The sequence below is a fragment of the Hypanus sabinus genome, chromosome 19, assembly GCF_030144855.1.
Source record: "Hypanus sabinus isolate sHypSab1 chromosome 19, sHypSab1.hap1, whole genome shotgun sequence".
In the NCBI taxonomy this organism is placed as follows: domain Eukaryota; kingdom Metazoa; phylum Chordata; class Chondrichthyes; order Myliobatiformes; family Dasyatidae; genus Hypanus; species Hypanus sabinus.
Window position 1 is genome coordinate 35,384,762 of NC_082724.1, and position 20,649 is coordinate 35,405,410.

Consider the following 20,649-nt stretch of genomic DNA (forward strand, 5'->3'; position numbering starts at 1 on the left):
ACTAGTATTTTCCAGAGGTTGCCCTTTGGCCGTAAGGGCGCAAACAAATGAAAGTAGAATTTACTGTGGTGGTTGCAGCAACAGCCAATAAAACCTGCTGACATTTCACTGTATCTAAACTCCACCGGCCGGGCACTCAGCCGCACATGTTCCAGGGACGGTCTGCGCGCCGCGATTGCATCTGGGATTCGTAGTTGAGTTGTTTCCATAGCGGCGGCCGAAGATGATATGTTGGAAGCGAAAGGGAACTACATTTCCCGGTGACCCGGCGCACGCTCGGCACTGAGTAGGCAAGGGGAGGTGGCGAAGCTCCAGCTCCGGCTCCGAAGCGGAGACAGCGTCTGTCACTCAGCAGAACTTTGTGTCTTGTTGACATTTATTGCGGTGCCGTCGCTCGGGGGGGTTGCCTGACATTTGCGCCGGGTTTTATTGTGCAGCCGCTGCCCATCATTCCGGACTCATGCAGTCGGAGTCGGGAATCGTTCCGGATTTTGATGTCGGGGAGGAATTTCATGAAGAGGTGAAAACGTTTTATGAGCTGAAGAGCCAACCGCTGAGCTGCAGGTCAGTGGCACCGGCAGTGAGGGGGTGGCAGTGACAGGGTGACATTGGTGACGGGTGAGTGTCAGTGTGAGGGGGGTGATTGTGCAGAGTGACTGGGTGACAGGGACTTCCGAGGGGGTTGCAGATGATACTAGTGGTGGGGATACTGTTCTGGGGAGGGGGATGGTGAAGGTGTGGGGGTTGACTAAGGAATTAAGGAGTAAGTGGAAGTGACCGTGGAGAAGGACTTCGAGGGACTGAGATTGGGTAAATTGTGGGGAGGGGAGCTGGTAGAAGTAGCTGAGGGGGCTGTCAAGGTGACGTTAAGGAGTGACGAGGGGGAGCAGGGCGAGAGTGAACTGGGGAGGGGTGGGTGGAAGATTATGGGGTGAGGTGAGGGTGGTGACAGCGGTGGCGGGGCAGCTGATGTGCGGCCTGCGTGAGCTGGGGGGGCGTGGTTGGGGCGATTGTGTTGGGGAAGGGTTAACAGCTGGGGCGGGTCGTCTTTACCCGAGTTTGATGTTCTGCCAGCCGGGTGCGTGTCGCTTGCTCTCAGACCTGCGCTGTCCTCGCGGGTGGGGGTGACGGCGATTCAGAGCCATTCCATACACGGTTTACAGCTCGCTTAACTTGTCCTGAACGTGAAGGCGGCGGATGGCCCCACGTTTAAGCAACTTGCCTGCAATAACTGTGTTGTTTAAATGTACCGCATAAAGCACGCCGTAGTTTCGAGAAGTTTTTTTTAAAGTCTCTCCCTCGCAGGGTATTTGCAAATTAGAGCCGAGGATCGAATTTGTAGGTTAAACGAAGGAGATAGCTAACTGCGAGCGCTTGGCGTTACGTTGTTGAGTGTTTGCACAGGCGTCATTTGCAAGGGCGCTTTTTATCCTTGGAAGGGAAGAATCCCAGCCCACCGGCTTCAAAAGCCGGTAGGACGCCTGGTGACATCTCGTTATTATCCCGAAGTGATAATTAAATGAGGAGGGGAGATCAAATCTGGTCAAATAATTGCACGATACTTAATAAACATATAAGAGCTCACGTTGAATGTTAATAAATTATTGTACACTTTACACCGCTCTACTCTGAATTTGAATGCCTGCCACCATAAAGAAATTGAACTAATTAGTTTCAAATAAAAAAACTTGTGTAAACAACTTCGATTTTAAACAATCTTGGGTTCGCCTTCAGTCGGACGAACAAGCGGTTGAACCATATGGTAAGCGCAAGCGATGTGAATAAGGGTTAATGTATGTATCGTTCAGGGTGTTACGAGGAGCTGCCTTATTTGTTCATTATCACAGCGTTACAAAAAGAGTGTCCTTTTTGGAGCCTGGAAGATGTGAGCTACAATACTTCTTAATGTCAGGCCGCAAATTTTGGTGGTGTCATAATTTCACATTCGGTTTTCCTGGTCCCAGATAATTTGATGTGGCATCATAATCATGAAAAGTCCCGATTATTCTCATGAGAGAGCAGTAGATCTACATATTATCCTTGGGGAAAGTTGGGCATCATGCATTCTCTCAGGTTCACTACTGTAGAAAGTATTTTTTAAAAATTGAATCACTCATCACTTTACAGGCAACTTACTCTGATTCTGTTTATTTATAAAGTGAATACTTAAAGCCATTGCCTTTTAAACAGGAGATGTAAAATTAACATGCTTTAATCTGGACCAAAGACACAGATTTCTCTCTATCCATTTACTACATGATATTAATCAGTAGTGCTCTACAGGATAAATTGTGTATGATTTTAAATCAAAACCATGTGATTGACATTCCATCTTCAGATCAGTTCATCTGAATTTATTTCAGTTATTTCCCTAGCAGATGTTGTTGGTGATTGTTTTCTTCTACCTGACCCAAGGGACAGGTGTACTTTCCCAGATTATTTCTACACCTGCTTGCTGTACTGTAATCTTTTGAAGGCAACAATTTTGTTGTTCTCAAAGCAGAGGTCGTCAAGTATGCAGCAGATTATGCCACTAGAGTGCTCCAGAACATGGAATTGTGTGCATTTCTTTACTTTTGGTAATACCAAAAGCATTTTATCAAAATAAGATGTAAGTTGCTTGGTTCACACCCATGTGACTATGTAGTAATTCATTCTGCAAATACATGTAAGTTTTTTGGCAAACTTTATATTTGCATTTTGGAACATCCTGGGCTGCACAGTTTTGCATGCAGTTAATCTGTTTGCCATTGCTTTAGAGTTTTCTTTTTGTCCAGTGACAAGCTCAGTTTCCTCTCTGACCTTTTAATTATCAAGATCACTTTTCCCTAATGCTGTCTGTCTTTCGCTGTTCCAAGCTCCGTCCTTTGCAGAAGCCGATTGCACGCTTTCATTGCCATCTAATTGGACTTTACTTGGACTTTCAGAAGATCTTTGACAAGATGCCTTTTGCATGATGCTGCTACGCAAGATAGGACTCCATGGTATTGCAGGAAAGAAATTAGCATTGATACAAGATTGGCTGACAAGCAGGAGGCAAAAAGTGGGAATAAAGGAGGTTATATGTCAGTGATTTAGATGGTTGAGTTGATGGCTTTGTGGCCATGTCCGCAGATGATATGAAGATCGGTGGAGGGGCAGGTGCTATTGAAGTAGGGAGTCTGCAGAATGGTAAAAAGTGGCAGATGGAATATAGTGTAGTGAGGTGCAAAAGGACTTGAGAATCCTTGTACAGGATTGCATTAAGGTTAATTTGCAGGTTGAATTGGTGGGAAGGAAGGTAAATGCAATTTTAGCATTCATTTTGGGAGGACTAGAATATGACAGCAGAGATGTAATGCTGAGGCTTTATAAGGCATTGGCCAAAATGTACTTGGAGTATTGTGAGCAGTTTTGGGCCTGTACTGTATTTAAGAAAAGATGTGCTGGCCTTGGAGAGGGTCCAGAGGAGCTTAAAAACAATGATTTCAGGAATGAAAGGATTAATGTATGAAGAGTGTCTGGCAGTTCTGGGCCTGTACTCACTGGAGTTTAGAAGAATAAGGCGGGGGGGGGGGGGAATCTCATTGAAAACTATTAAAATTGAAAGGCATAGATAGAGTGGACTGAGAGGATGTTTCCTACAGTGGGGTCTACAGGACCCATGGGCACAGCCCTGGAGGGATGTCCCTTTAGAGGAGAGATGAAGAGGAATTCCTTTAGTAAGAGGATGGTGCATTTGTGGAATTCATTACCACAAAAGGCTGTGGAGGCCAAGTCATTCGGTATACTTAGAGCAGAAATTGATAGGTTCTTGATTAGTTAGGGCGCCAAAGGTTGTGGGAAGAAGGAAGGAAAATGGGGTTGAGGGGGATAATAAATCAGTCATGATGGATTGGTGGAGCAGACTTAATGGACTAAATGGCCTAATTCTGCTCCTAGGTCTATGATTTCTGCATGGCCTACTAGTGGGTACCTAGAACAGGATATGTCCCTTTGGCCCATTACGTCTGTGCCAAACCTGATGCCAAATTTACTAAATCTCTTCTGCCTGCATATGGTCCCCATAATGTACCTTCCTTCCCTGTGTAGTCATTTGTTTATCGAATAACCTCTCAAATGCCTCTATTGTATCATCCTATCTCCCCTATAATCATCTTCTCTTTGGGTTCTCCTCTGTCTTGAGAGCCAAGCATATATCTTCCATTTCCCAGCATTATCTTCTGTTCCCCACTTCTCCCTCTCTGGTTGCTTTAACAGGCCTATTGAAACCCTGTCGGTTTTTTCAGTTGGCTAGCTCCCTTTCTCTTTAAAAATCTCCATGTGCCCTTTCCCTGTGTGCTTCTGTCTACCTTGTAAAGTGTGCTGCATAGAAATTATAGAAATTTAAGTCCTTGCTATTAAAGTAGGGCCTCAGACATTGCTGAATGTTCAGAAAGCATAATGCAATTGTGCAAAATGGCCAATATTTTCCTCTCCAAACAGAACTCATTTTCTAGGTTCTGAATGATATAGGGTTGCTTAACAAATCCCCCCTGATTGAAACATAGTGTTGTCCTTTACTGGTTGTTTTACTATGCATTTTTAGTGTGAGTTGCCTTCACACCTCTGAAGTGATTTCTGCATGTAAAGGCATAGTTCTCATACATCTTGGAACATCTGGCTAGGATTTAGACTAAGTTGTCACATGGAGTTTGGGTGCACCTGAATTTCTAGAAGACAGACTAAGTGTTATGCCTTTTAGACTGCTCAGTGTTAAGATAATTTCAGGTATTTTTAATCCCCAAGGTCTTCATCAATAATCAATTTTCTTTTGTAATCTGTGCTGTTAAAATGGTGACAAAATATCGTGGTTAATATAGAGTGAAGCATGCAGCTCTAAATTAAATGTTTATTCATATAAGTTTACTAACCTGCATCCTGGTCAAATTTATGACAGAGAGAGATGAAACATACACATTTTACTATACCACGCACTTTGCGTACTAAATAAAACTGATGGTTTATTGAGTGTGTAAAATATTACTTAAGCAATGTGTATGCTGACTGGATTGACCACAATTGCTAGGCAAGCAGGCAGTGAGAATTTATTTTACAAAATGCCTGAGTCGGCTGACATTTTACTCTGACCATACAGGGAAATAGCATGAATTGTTGTGGCAATTTTCAAGGCACATGTTGTTTACTCTGATGCTTAGGAGTAAAAGGCACAATAACGTTCACAAAAAAAAAAGAACCATAAAATGATAGGACCTCTCTGCATGTACAAATAGGGTAGTTAATTAAATTGTTGGGTTAGTGAAATCTGTATCTGGTTAATATAGACATTTTTTGTAAAGGAGGTCAGTCAATTTAGATTTGTATCCCTGGAAATAAACACATAAATGCACATTGTCCTCCTAAATTAACACTAATGCTTTTATTTGAGAATCTTGCATAATCTCCAATGTTTGCTTTGTAATGTTGTATTTAACTAAGATATTTTAAAAATTAGTATATTTTAAATTAAATGTGCTGATTTTAAATAAGTAAAGACATAAAACAAATACATCTAAAAACACAAGTTGGAGTTCTAGCAAGGTTATTTTTTCTCATTGGGCACCACGTAGTACTTGGATGGTGACTGCTGGCTTTTCAATGCAGAACTGTTAGCACTGATCAGCAAGATTTATACACGAAAGGAGGCCTTTCAGTCCATTGTGCTAGTTCCAGCTTATTGCACCTCTGTCTGTGGTCCATGCCTGGTTTCTGATTCCAATTAAATGCGATACATACAACCTGCTCCCCACTAGCTCCCACCCCCCAACTCTATCTTCCCAGATTCTGGTAGCACTCTTTTTTTCTATTGTATGTCAATTCCCCATTTAAACATTACTGTAGGATGTTTAATTATTGTTCTTTCAGATAATGCATTCCCAATCATCATTATTTGTAAAAGATCATTGAGTTTTTTGACTGGTTTGAGCAAACAATAAAACATTCATAAACAGTAGAGAATATAAACCTCTGATGCATAGACTGTGAGGGGTGCCGGTAGAAACTTTAAAATAGGGGCTTTTAAAAGACTCCTAGATAGGCACATGGATGCAAGAAAAATGGAGAGAAGGATTGAGTAGTAGTTTGCATTGGTTGGTTGTATGGGCAAAGGCCAGTTCTGTATGGTACTGCAGTGTTATATTTAGAGTAGAAATGTTTAGGATCACTAATAAGAATTTATAAGATCGTTTGGGGATTAGGGAACAATTTATACAGGATTTCACAAACATTTAAATCCTGCTGTTTTTCATTCTATGTCTAAGTAAGATTTTTAGTATTGTCAAATGGTAAAATATTGCAGTGTTTGTGTGATTTGGCAATGGCCTGAAAACTCTGTCATGGAGCAAACCTGTATAGTTGTTTACTATCAGTAAAACAACGATGACGGGTACAGTCTCCTGGAATGCATCCATTGAAAGGCCAAAATTACTTTTCCGAATCAAAACAAGTATTTTTATTCAGTTGACACATTTAATCTAGTTCCTACAGATGAGAGGAGACATGATAGAGGTGTACAAGATATTAAGAGGAAAAGATTGAGTGGACAGCCAGCGCCTCTTCCCCAGGGCACCACTGCTCAATCCAAGAGGACATGGCTTTGAGGTAAGGGGAGGGAAGTTCAAGGGGGCTATTAGAAGAAGGTTTTTTACTCAGGGAGTGATTGGTGCGTGGAATGCACTGCCTGAGTCTGTGGTGGAGGCAGATACATTAGTGAAATTTAAGAGACTACTAGACAAGTATATGGAGGAATTTAAGGTGGGGGAATATATGCGAGGCAGGGTTTAAGTGTCGGCACAACATTCTGGGCTGAAGGCCTGTACTGTGCTGTACTATTCTATGTTCTATGTGAAAGCTTTGATCAAATTTACATTGATGCTTAAAAATTGGAATATGAGTGAGAAAATGATTTTTTTAATGTAACTTTTGGGATTTTCTCTTGTGCATTGTCATTTTTCTTTTTTATATGTATTCTGCACATGCATTTGTGGTGGGTAGTTATAAATCTGTCAAAATGTCTGGGCATAGACAATACACTGGGAGTGTATAATGGGGTATCATATGTATGATGGCCAAACTCATTCAGTTCATAGGTTATTCTTCAGATATGTTTTAGATTAATGAATTATGTATATTTGCTTGAAACCTGCAATTTGATCTTCTCATAAGATGTTAGATCTCATTGTGGGAGGAAATGGAGCATTATTTGACTCCCAGTCATACCAATGTGAAGTGGAAAGACTGCAACTACTGGTGTTCTTCAGATCCTAGCAGAGGAAAAGATGTATGTTGCTGTTTTAAGCAGTAACATCACAACTTCCATTACAGATCCTAATTAGTTTTATTCTTAAAATATAAATGTAATGAAGCAAGTAGGCTTGTTTCCAGACAATAATTATTGGATTATTGGCATTTTCTAGCTTCTCCGGCATCTTCACTTTCCCTCAATCTGACTTTTTTGCTTTTATTTTAAAATTCACATTTCTCTTGCAGATATTTTCTGCAAATAGCTTCTGGCCAACCCAGTCTATGCATTAACTCCTCATACTTAAAAAAAAAAGTAAAAGTGACTACTTTCTGTGCTATATCCTCACAGAGAAAAACAGAATTGATATTTTGGGTCAATGTTGCTGTATTAATGTAATCTTTGAAATGGATCTCTCCATTTTTCTCATCTCTCCTGAATTCATTGGCCTCTTTTTTTTCCCCCTCAATCTGCCCCTTTGGAGAAACTTGCCTCTTGTTAAAGATGGTTACATTTATGATCTTTAGTAATCACAAGGGCATTATTACCAACTTCATTTTTATTTGGTTGATCTGATATCTATCCAACTCCTCTTGATTCTGGCTCCATACCTGTAAAATGCTATTCATTGTTGCTTTCACTTGCATTTCCAAACTCCTAACTTCTTTTAGCCTTTATGATTTTACCGGCATTTGTTGATGAAGAAAAATGTACCTTTATTCCATTTTTGATGGTTTTGCCCCCTGTAAAACCTGTATTGTTATTCATTCTGATTCTTCTCTCTGGCACCATCTCTTAAAAACCATATCCCCCACCTTTGCCTCTGTTGAATTCCTATTGTGTATTCCTGGCTGTCAGCTAGTTTACCCACAATTACATATCTTATTGAACTGTGACAGGCCAACTAGACTCACTGCTTCTCTACTAAACTACTGTTATTTTAGGTTAATTTCAAAAGCTTCCTATTATCTTCTTAAACTAACCTGTCCTCTGTTCTTGCCTCCAACTGTGAGGAGCTTAGGGGCTTTCCCTTTGTCAGTCAACACCATCCATTTATTCTGCTGCTTCCATACATTACACACCTATCCAAACTTTCCGCATTTGGGCAGGCTTACATTCCCACCCACACATCCTTTTCAAAGCTAATCTTATTTAAAACTCGTCTTCTGTTCCTTTGTCTATCTTTATGCTGATCACGCACAAAATGCTAGAGGAACTCAGCAAGTCTGGCAGCATCTATGGAGAGGAATAAACAATCAATTTTTCAGGCTGAGTCCCTTCATCAGCACTGGAAAGTATGAGGGGGTGGGGAGAAGAAACCAAAATAAGATGGTGGGAGGGGTAAGGACAGGAGTACAAGTTGTCAGGTGATAGGTGAAACCAGGTGAGTGGGAAGGTAGGTGGCTGGGGAAGGGGGATGAAGTAACAAGCTTGGAGGTGATAGGTTGGAAAGGTTGGAAAGACTGAAGAAGAAGGAACACAATAGGAGAGGAGAATGGACCATGGGAGAAAGGAAGGGAGGGGGGGCATCAGTGGGACGCGATAGGCAGGTGAGGAGAAGGGAAGGGGTAAGAGGGGAGCCAGATCGGGGAATAGAAAGTGTATATGTGTGGGGGGTGTAAATTACCATTAATTGGATAAATCATTGTTTATGCTGTCAGGTTGGAGGTTCCCCATATGGAATATTATGTGTCATTCCTTCAACCTGAGAGGAGGCTGTGGACTGATATATGGGAATGGGAAATGGAATTAAAATGGTTGGCCACCAGGAAATCCTGTCTATTGCTGTCAGAGAAAAGGTGCTCGACAAAGCGGTCCCCCAGTCTACATCGGGTCTCACCAGTGTGGAGGAGGCCATACTATGCTGCTCATGATACTTCCTAGCCCATGTTGGCTGACCTTACAAATAATCACAATTTCACAATGTTTTTATTTTCCCTTTCCAAACCCCGGTCAAGCAGCCCCTCAAGAAACTCACCATAATTTGGTGTCCTTGCAGAAGATTGATAAATTTATATTTTCTGTTATGCATGCTCGTCTGACATGCACTTCCCCATTTAAACCTTTTCAGCTTAGTTTTCATCCTTCTACCAAAACAAAGCCCAAACAACATTTCATTTACTATATCAATAGTGTACTATCTCTATTTGGCCTGTCACAATGCAGTTCATCAGTAGCTGGCTTTCGTTGTGCAACTCCTGTGTGATTCCCCCTCCTTGATTACGCTCAAACCCACAGACTCTGCTTACTGACTCTGCTTACTCAACAATGGTAACATGTCCAGGTATTAACTCTGGAGGACCTTGTGATTTTATGCTGCAGTTTCTCCTATTCATAGTCTTAGTAAAGTCATGAGCTGATCATCTGTATCTATACTGAGGAGTTTCTCCAAGTTCTGAAGATTAGCTCCACACCTGTGAAATTTTAATGGAGGTGAGCTGCAGCCTTACAGAAAGAAAGATCGGAAAATTGTTGGATTGTGCCTTACTAACATTGGGTTTCACTGAGATTGCAGACCCATTGGTTATAGACCCTATGCATTCATGTTATTGAGATGGCAGTGGACTTCTGCGTGCAGTTTAATTTGATGAGGGTGTTGTACTGTTCCTCTTGGATGATGGAGACCTAAGATTTGTTGAGTTTGAAGAAGGAATTGCATAGTGGCTGCTCCTGCTCCTTGCATTTTTCTTGGAGTTGGCATGTGGGGCAAAACTGCTCAATGTATGGTGATCACACTCTGGAATCAAGGTCACACAAATAAATCTTTGCTGATTTTATCTCCCGGTTGGTCTTACAACTTCTGCAGGACCAAAGTCTTCAATCAACTCATCTCTGCTGTATCATGCTACCCTCTGACATGCCTCCTGTCAAGGCCTGGAAAATACGGACCAGTTCCTTTTCTCTGTTGTTGCCTCATAAAGGCAGAAATCAGTATTGAAATTCACTATCTTCACTGTAGAGGTATATTTGTTTGATTAAGAAAAAAGATGTATGCATATCAAAACCTTAGATCTGCCACAAAACTTGAGGCCTGCCAGGCAGAAGTGATCCCTGTCCTCCATTGTGTTTTAACTATTTGCATCTGGGCACTGGAAAATGTCAAAGAAATACTTAGTTCACTGGAAGGATGTGATCTAATGTCAGTGTCCTCTCCCAGGCCAAGATCTCTGACATCCAGACCTAGTTACACTTGACAATGTGGTCAAGCCATTTCTCTTAAATGCCTGAGAGTCTATTCCAAGCTCTAATGTGCAAAGAGAGAACCAGATGGGTAGAAAAAGAAATTCAAGGATGTGCTTAAACTACCTTGGAGAAACATTTACACTGACTTCTGAAATTCCCTGCACCATGAAGATGAGTTTGAGAACCTTGTGTCCATACACTGGGAACATACACTCAAGAAAGTGATAGAAAGTGCAGACCACCTCACAAACTACCCACTTACCTACCCAATCGGCTGTCATCTGCCATCTCTGTGAAAGAGTATATTGTTCCTGCATTCATTTACATTCTGTGTTTGATTAATTGTAGTAATTCACTTACCAATAGACTGCCACTTCCTCCAGTAAAATCTCGAAACAACAGATTAAAGCTATTGTCACCTATCTATTTAGCAAAATTTTATGGTTTTGTCAATTCACTACATTTCCTATAGCTGGTTGAGGAAGACTTCAACTTGGATCTTTTATTTGAACCCAAGATGAGTGTAATACCCTAAAGCTTCTACTGCAAGTACTCTCTCTAATTTACTCATGGCCACCACTATGATGTTTGTCAAACCTTCACCCAGGGCTAAGTCATTTTAAAACTCAACACTCTTAACACTTTTTTCCCATCTTACATCCTCAGAAACTTTGGCTTGTCTCAAAACGTATTCCATCTTTTCCCCTTCTTATCGCCTCAACACTTACTCTTAAAAAATGCAATCTTTGTGTAGAAACATCTCATTTCCATCATCAGATCTCCTTGTCTCCAGCTCAGCATTTGCTTATATTTGCCAACATCTTTAAAATCTTCACCTGACTGTTCTTTGTTCTTTCAATTCTAATCCATGTGGATATTTCCACCTTGGTGGACATGTCTTTAAGTCACTGGGCTTCATGCTGTGGAATTCCAGTCCAAAATGTCTCTACCCATCAACCACCTTCTCTTCATTTAAGGCTGTCTTTGAAATGTACTTCTTTGAGTGAGATTTTCTTTTTGCTCATTCAATTATATTTAAATTTCCTTTGACATGATTGGCCAAATGGCTTCCTCTATAATTTATTTGGCCTTGTGCCTACTTCTTTATGCCACTGTGTCTTTAGGACTGTTTATCACATCGCCATATTTCTTTTCCAGAATTTGGTTTTGTATTTCTTTGAGTTGAATTTGTATTCTGACATGAGAAGATTGATCAAGAGTGCCAACAGTGCACACTATTTATCCTGTTGCCATTCAAATTACTATAGACAGTTTTTTATTGCAAATTGTATTGAGTTATGAAGAGTTTAATGCCTTTGAGCTTTCTGAAAGAGTGATATAGCATTAAGGACATTTAACGTCCACAAGAATCTTTCCTCAATGTACTGAATAAGATTTTAAGTTTTTCTTACTCTGGTAATTTTTACAGAGAGAAATGGTGGTAAAAGCTTACTATATTTATGATGCTTTTCCATCTGTTTTAAGTTTAGCACCAGCCTAATTATTTTTAAATAGATTAAAGCATATGTTTAAAGTGCTGACAGATGTTTTCAATGACTACCAAGATTGACAAGCAGTCATTTCTAGGCTTCGAGATGCTAAACTTTTGTATCACACAGTTTCTAACATTTTAAAATGTATGATGATAAGTATAACTATAATAGTTTAAAAATACTGCAATTTTGCAGTATCATTATGCCACAGCGTTGGGGGAAATACTGTATTTGTGCAGGGAGGGTGGATGTGACATCCTTCAGGTGACACCTTTAAATTTGCATTTGCAACACCTAAAAATCTGACATTGTGTAGGCAAAAGCTGAAAAATGCCCTGTTAACTAGTTAGGTGCATATTTCTGATTGAACTAATGCCAGCTATTAAAAAGGTATGGGCTTCTTCATCTGAAAATGTAGTGTACTCCTGTGGTGTTCACTGCTGTCCAGTTGACCAAACTGATGTCAATAGTGAAAGTTGTTGAGATCTGCCACCATAATTTGAGTTGACCACAGTGGATTGGCATTGACAATTGCTAGTAAAGCTATGGGGTAAAATGGAGCATTATGTAAAAGCCCAGACATATTCTGTCTTGCTGCACAACAGAAGAAAGCCTTGTGTAAATCTGCCAAAACTTGAAGCCAGCAACCACTGTTCCAGACATGCCATTTTAGCATCAACAGGTCTTCAAAAATAAGAAGACAGAAATGCCAGAAGTCCTGCAAAAAGAGAAGTGCTGCCACGTCCATCAGATGAGAAATGACTTAAAAAAAAATGTTTTGACATTAGAGGATCACCTATGACAGGTTATTGTTAGGCAGGTCTGCAAGGTCTAAATGCTTTTTGGAAGTACTGTTGTGCAGCAACATGTCTATTGAAGGATGAATGTTTAAAAGTTGCATTATCATCAATTTTGCTCAAAAGGCGTTGAGCCCTTTATGGCCGATGCAATGCAGCAGAACTTTCTGAGGGCTTGTCGTTGGCAGGGGTGGTCAGCAAGGCCTCTGAGGGTCAGGATATCTCTAACTTGGGGAGCAGTGTTAGGCTTTGTTTTTCTAAGTTCAAAAATTCAAACTAAATTTATTATCAAAGTATATTCATGATACCACATACTAGATATTTTTTTCAGGCATTTACAGGAAGGTAAAGAAACACAATAGAATTTATGCAAAACAATGCATAAGCAAAGACTAACAATCAAGCAAAATGCTAAAGAAGAGAAAATGTGTAAATATTGAGAACATGAGTTGTAAAGAGTCTTTGAAATTGAGTCTGTAGATTGTAGAATTAGTTCAGAGTTGTGGTGAGTGAAGTTATCCCTGGCAGTTCAGGAGCCTGATGGTTGTAGGTTCCTTAACTTGGTGGTGTGCGACCTCAGGCTCCTGTACCTCCTGCCCATGGTAGCAGCGAGAAGACAGCATGCCCTGGATGGTGTAGGTTTTTGATGATGGATGCCCCTTTCTTGTGACAGTGCGCCATGTAAATGTGCTCAATGCTGGGGAGGCCTTTGCCTGTGATCCACTGCTTTTTGTCCATTTTTTAAAAAATCCTGGACATTGGTGTTTCTGTACCAGGCCATGATCTTGCCACTTAGGATACACTCCACTCTGAATCTATAGAAGTTTGTTGAAGTTTTTGGTGACATTCTGAATCTACTCAAACTTCTAAGAAAGTAGTACTACTGCCATGCCTTCATTGTGATGGCACTTACATGGTGCCCCAGGACAGGTGTCCTGATATATTAGCATCAAAGAATTTAAAACTACTGACCCTCCTCACCTCCAATCCCCTAGTGAGGGCTGGCTCATGGACTGCACCTCTTCCTGTAACTGATAATCATTTCTTTGGTTTTACTGATGTTGAATGAGAGTTTGTTGTTGTGGCACCACACCACTCTACCGGATTTTAAATGTCCCTCTTGTATGCCAACTTGTCAATTACAGTGGTGTTGCCAGCAAACTTAAATACGACATTGGAACTGTACTTAGTTACACAATCAAAGTGAATAAAGTAGGGAGCTGAACACATAGCCTTGTGGTGCACCTGTGCTCACAGTGATTGTGGAAGAGATGTTGTTGCCAATCTATACTCTGGGGTCTGCAATTGAGGAAACTGAGGATCTGTGTGCACAGGGAGGAATCAAGGCCCAGGCCTTGAAGCTTAGTGATGAGTTTGATAACATGTTGAAAGAATAATAATATTGGTTGTTTTTGGTTGTTGAATCAATCTCACATAGAAAACAATTGCCCTCAGACTCCCAAGTCAGGGCCTTACCATCTGGGTCCTTACAAGCTATTCCTGCTACCCAACTCATGATAATTCTACTGCTCAGTGCTACATCAGTAAAGTGAAGAGAAGCTGTGTACCAAAATTGGGACTCTTTGTTTCCTGAACAATAAGGCTCTTACACACTCAAACTGAAGGGATATTTGGCTCTGAAAGGCGCAGGTTTTCACAGAGAGAATTCCTACCCTCAAAGGCAACCCCATGCTCCGATTGCCATCCAGTGATGGAAACTGCCTGCTGCCCGTTTTGCTCCCCAAGAGCTTGTGTAGTTTCCTGTTATAAACTTCTCTCCTGAGGACACTGATGCCCCTTTCTCTCTCAGCTCGATAGTGTAAACTCTTTGTCGAAGTTGCTGAGTGCTGGGTGTGCAGTGGTTTAACCATGTGGCACCTCCTGAGATTGGATCTGTGGGGAAGGATCCTACTAACATGGGAAAAGCAAAACCCCACATTCAATATCAATTACAAAAGCAAACTTCAGGATGGATGAAGGGTCTAAGCCCGAAACATTGACTGTTTATTTCCCTCTGTAGATATTGCCTGATGTATTGAATTCCTACAGCAGGTTGTTCGTGTTGCACGAGCTTCTCAGCATCTGCAGAATCTCCTGTGTTTGTGTTAGGTGTATAACTTGTTTTGCTGGGTAAATAGAAATGATTACTTATTCATTACCACAATGATTACAAGTTCATTAATTAAGAGAGTGGTGAAAACCAATTCAATTTTGTGCTTCAAAAAGTTACTAAGTTTATGAGCAGAACAAAAAATGTTAGGGAATAGGATGTGCCCACAAAAAGCCAATATGGTTTTCATGAACCGATTATGCTCCACCCTTTCACAAAGATGTGATGTTTTTTGTAGAGTTAAAAAAGCATAAAATTCTTTTGCAACACACACACAAAATGCTGGAGGAATGCAGTGGGCCAGGCAGCATCTATGGAAGTGAATTATCTGTCATTTTTTCAGGCCGAGACCCTTCTTCAGGACCGGAAAGGAAAGAGGAAGATGACAGAATGTTTCTGAATAATTCTTTTAGCATCTTTGTCAATATTTCTCCTTCATATAACATCTAATTCATGTAGTCTCTGTTCTGGCATTGTGTATGAAATACTGTGTGGGTGAAACCAGTTTATCACATGACAAGAATGACTGTACTGTCATAGTATTTCCTCCTATTTTGCCACATAAATGCATGTCTGTTTGTTCTCCTTCCAAATTAAAGAATCCTTGAGATTCACAGTTGAGTTATTTTTTGAAAAATATTTTGGGAAATTGCCTTTTCCCATTGTAAAATAATTGATATTCTGCTGATGCATTTGGAGACTACACAGTGTCAAGGAAGCTGACGTACTTTGATGTTAGAGACAGCCAATTTTTGGATCTCCGGTGAGCTGAATGGCTCTGTCAGCATTTCAGCGTGACATGGCTCTGTCAGTATGCACTCACATTCTTTGGAGTGTTGTATTCAGTCAAAATTCACTGGTATCTTGGGAGCAGTGGAATTTATTCTGCATAGAACCTGGATGGGTCCTTTTCTTTGATATTTTGCATGTGTATTTTAAACATAGAAATATTGAAAGCATCAACTCAAGAGATTTTGCAGATGTTGGAAATCCAGAGCAATGTGCACAAAATGCGGAAGGAATTCAGCAGGCCAGGCAGCACCAATGGAAATGAATAAACAGTCGATGGTTTGGCTTAATCAGGTCTGGAAAGGAAGGGAGGACATGCTAGAATAAGAAGGTGGGAGGAGGAGAAGGATCATAAGCCAGAAGAAGAAGCTGGGAGATGATGGATGAAAAAGTTAAAGGGCTGGAAAAGAAGGAATCTGATAGGAAAGGAAAGTGGACCATGGAGAAAGGGAAGGAGGAGGGGCACCGGGGGAGGTGAAAAGCTGGTAAGGAGAAGAGAAAAAGGGGGCCAGAGTGGGGACATGAGAAGGGGAGGTGCAAAATTAATAGAAGTTGCAGATGTTTGAAGCTATCCAGATGGAATATGAGTTGTTGCTTCTCCTGCCTGAGAGTGGTTACATCCTCATAGCAGAGGACATCATGAACTGACTTGTCAGAATGGGAATGGGGATAGGAATAGAAATAGTTGGCCACTGGGAAATCCTGTTTCTTGCAGGGTGAAGCTGCTCGACGAAGTGCTCCTCCAATCTACATTGGGTCTCGCCAATGTTGGGAGCATTGGATACCGTAGATGACTGCAACAAGTTTGCAGGTGAAGTGTTGTCTCACATAGAAGGACTGTTTTGGGCCCTGAATGGAAATGGAGGAGATGAATGGGTAGGTGTAGCATATCTTCTGCTTACAGGTCTCAGTGTCAGGAGGGAGGTTAGTGGGGAGTGGCAAATGGACAACGGAATCATAGGGGGAGCGATTCCTGTGGAAAGTGGAGAGTAGGAAGATAAAAATGTGTTTGGTGGTAGAGTCCTGTTGAAGATGAAGGAAGTTGTGGAGAATGATTTGCTGGATGTGGAGGCTTGTGGGATGGTAAGTGACAGACTACTTAGGGTTACGGCAACATTCATCTTAGTAATAATGTATGTTGCTTTGTTTAACTATTGTCCTAGCTGAGTGCTAGTCAAGATATGGACTCATTTGTGCTACAGCTGGTTTCTTCTCAGCTGAAATACTGCATACATGCCATACAGCAATATTTAATGCATTATATTTTCCATTATCAAGGTGACATTGAAAGGGAGTTCACCAAAGCGTAATAATGCAATGATTGATGCATTGAGCAAGTGGTTAATATCAGAGTCCAATTTGACTGAGAATAGATGTGGGTGCATGAGGTGAGCTGTTTGCTGCTTACTCTCAGACCACCCATATTTCAGTTCTGGTCAGAGTTGAGGATATAAATACTACCTATTTCATGTTCGATTTTAAAAATATAGCATATTTTATTTTTTCATATAAAATCGATTTGGAGCATTGTATTGTTTACTTGTTTTATATATGGAGGTAATGCATTGTTAAGCTGTAAATAAAAAGATAATGCATGCAATTCACTAATGGCTAGCAACATAGAAGGGTGCAAAGGCGCACGTCTATGGAGAATACCTAGAAAACACAGAGATATAGAGGTGGTACTAATATTACTGACAGCATTCCACATTCCTCCTTAACTGGTCTGGCATGCTAGCCAGTGGTAAAGCTAGACATATAATTAGGAATCTTCAGGAGTGGTCTCCAGCATTTGGATACAATAAATTTACCTTGGCCTGTGGGTGTGGTAGGATTGGGAAGGGGAGATCGGACCTAGAAAATTGTGAAGAGGTGGTAAGAGGACTTGGGGTGGGGGGAGAGATGAGTATGCCTGATCTCCTAGCCCATGACTAGTACATAAAATACAGACCTACTGATCCAGCTGTCTTCTCCTCTATTTCATTGCCAGGTTTCCTAAGCCTTGAAAATTCAGTTGAGAGCTGATTAAGTTTAACTGGTCTTTGAATTTCTGGGAACTTAATTTAAATATGATAATAACATTTATCCCCTACTACAAGACAGGGCATATATTCAGCTCATTTGGCAGTAGGTAGTATGCCACAGTTGCCAGAGTTTAAGCTTTTAATTCAACTCTTGCCTATTGGGTGATTAAAATTGAGGTTGGTGATTATTTTTGTTGAGAGTGAAACAACAGTCCATTATGTAATGAATCTTTTGACATATTTCCATAATATAAGAACAAAAGCCTATATTTATCAAATGAACATGGATTTTTAAAATCATATATTCTGCTAATTTTTAGATTTTGTGGGGCTTCAGACTTGAAAGACTGGTTTACAGAGCATTTCCGCTTTGCTTTGGAGATCAGTGTCAGACTATGAGGGGAGCTGACTGGAGATGAATATCATCTCATAAGTCTGATCATGTGCTTCTACATGCTTCCTCAATGACAGAAGCTTATGAGATGAAAGCTTTTGTATATCAAATACCCGATCAGGATGGATATGATCCTAGATTTCTGACTCTCATCTCCATAGAATGAGCAAGCTGCTTTGCATCTGGGAGGAGCAGAATAGTCTGACCCTTTGTACCTCTTCAGAAAATTATTAGATGAGTGAAAGGGGAAGATAGCTTCAGACTAGCAGAGATGTCAGCTCATCATCTCCAATCCAGTTAATTTGCTTTTGATTTATACCTTCCATACTACATGGCTGGAGGTCTGATTATGACACTAAGATATGTGAAACATTCTTCTTACCCAGCTCTGCACACCTGTGGATGTGGAAGGCCAGTGTTGCTGATCTTCCATGTTGTTAAGTCTGATGATGAGATCCCAGTGCTGACTGGGCGATGGGTAAATTAATGACCCTAAAGGATTTTTGCAGAAGGCAAAACATGGATTTGAGCTTTGTCATTTGTCAAAGCTGTGATGTTCGTCGGTTTATAAATACACTGGACCATTAGAAATATTCAATACACTGAAATTAAAAATAAGTGATAAAAAGTTCACAATTTGAGTGTTTTTAAAATGCTGCAAATTATAAACCTTAAACACATGGACAATAGAAAATCTACAGATGCTGGAGATCAAAAGTGATACACACAAAATGCTGGAGGAACTCTGCAGGCCAGGCAGCATCTATGGAAAAGAGTACAGTTGACATTTCGGGCCGTGACCCTTCACCAGGCCTGGGAAAAAAGTGATTGTAAATGAGAGTTAGAAGGTGGAGAAGGAGAGGAACAAGTACAAGGTAGTAGGTGATAGGTGGAACTGGAAGAGGGGGAGGAAATATTTAAAACAAAATGATGTGAAATTAAAAATATTACTTTGATTCTCCTTGGCCTTGTACTCTGTAGACCCAGATCTCCATTAAAATCAATAGGCCTCTAACCTGTGCCAGATGCGAACTGACCTTGGATTGGAGTGCTGATTTCTCCAGAGAAATGCTGTGGATTGTGCCTTGCTAGTGGATTCAGTGTTGGAATTCAGTGTCAAGTGTGACATAATTTTCACTGAATAAATCTCAGATTTCGTCAGGTGCAGAAATCTGAGGTTTTACAAAACATTTAAAGGCCGGAAGCCAGCAGCCCCAAGTGGAATTACTTACTCCAAGCTGGTAAGATTTCTGCTCACCCCCACAACATCCTCCTCCCCACCTAGTTGGAATCTACACCTGAGCACTAGGTGGTGCTGTATCTCAGTGCACTGACATGCTGAGCAGTCAACCATCAGAATAGAACTGTGATCAAAGTAAGCATTATTACAATAGGTAGGTTGAGCGAATGGAAACTTTTCACATTTTTCTTTTCTCTTCTTACACTTTGGAGACATTTCGTATTCTGATAAGTTTCTGGTGAACTGTTCACTATAAGCCACTGAGTTTCCCAGTTGTATGGAGTATTGTTGGCTTCAGTTTGCCCAAATTAGTTTATGAAGTTAGTTGTCTGAAATTTAATTTTAATATTATGAAAGAAGAGCATCTTCAAGCAGCCGAGCACACAAATTAGATTATGTGCTCCAAATAAAGCACTGTAAGACATTTGAATGGATAAATTACTGGCTGGGGCTGGTTTGAGGATGCTTTAGTTCAATAAAGCCATGACCCATCTTAGGACAAAATTTACTGACAAGGTTTAAATTGAATTACCATGAATGTAACAAAGATCAAATGTGTATTGTCAATGGCACTGTTTCTGGATGGTGCAATTATAAAAAGATTGAAAATAAAATGAGGATTTAAGAGAAAAGGGGTGTAACTTAATCTCCACATTACAAACCATGTCTTGTCTAGCCCGCTTACTTTAAACTTGGCTGATGCAACCAGTGCATTTGCCATTGGCATCACACTTCTGTTCTTATTGTCTCTCTCTTCTTCCTTTTGTCTCTGCAATGCTAAAATTTGACCATTGTCACAGAAAAGAAACTCTCTGATTTCTACAGTTATAATCCTTAGGGAAAAAGAAAATGTTTTCAGTCAGCAGGCATGTAACAGTTGTCTCTAGGTCTCAGTAACTTAAAGGAGGAATTAGTGAACCAAGCTATGACATGAAAGGAAAAAAAAATGTTAGAGGACCTCAAGGGGTCACACAGCATCTGTGGAGGCAGAGATTTTGGTTCTGAGAGTGTAGAGGGAAGACGGTCAGTTTAAAAAAGGTGAGAAGGAGGGACGACAGAGAAGCTCGCAACTGATAGACGGATCGAGGTGGAGTTCAAGGGCAGATGGGGGAGGGAGGGGTGGACATATTGATAGAGGCTGTTAAGTGATTAGTGGAAGGTGATGAGTAAAGTCAAATGAGAGGGATGCTGGGCAGGTGGCATTGTTGTGGGGTGAAGAGGAGGTCCGGAATGGAATGGATAGAATACCTTGGCTGCTGTATGAGTGAGGAGAGAATTTTGTAATTAACCTCCAAAATAGTGACAAATGAAGAAGACTGAAATTTCAGCTCTAGAACAGAAGTGGAGCACATATAGAAAAT

At 40.7% G+C, this 20,649-nt stretch overlaps 1 protein-coding gene across 3 annotated transcripts in view; it reads left to right on the forward strand.

Moving 5' to 3' along the window:
- The first annotated feature begins 311 nt into the window (after window positions 1-311).
- Window positions 312-20,649, forward strand: part of LOC132377878 (microphthalmia-associated transcription factor-like) — a 241,490-nt gene continuing 221,152 nt past the window's right edge. For all 3 annotated transcript variants that reach the window (XM_059944314.1, XM_059944318.1, XM_059944317.1), the window contains exon 1: window positions 312-564. In XM_059944314.1, coding sequence (XP_059800297.1) covers window positions 461-564 — 104 coding nt within the window. In that variant the 5' untranslated portion in view covers window positions 312-460. The remainder of the gene's footprint in view (window positions 565-20,649) is intronic.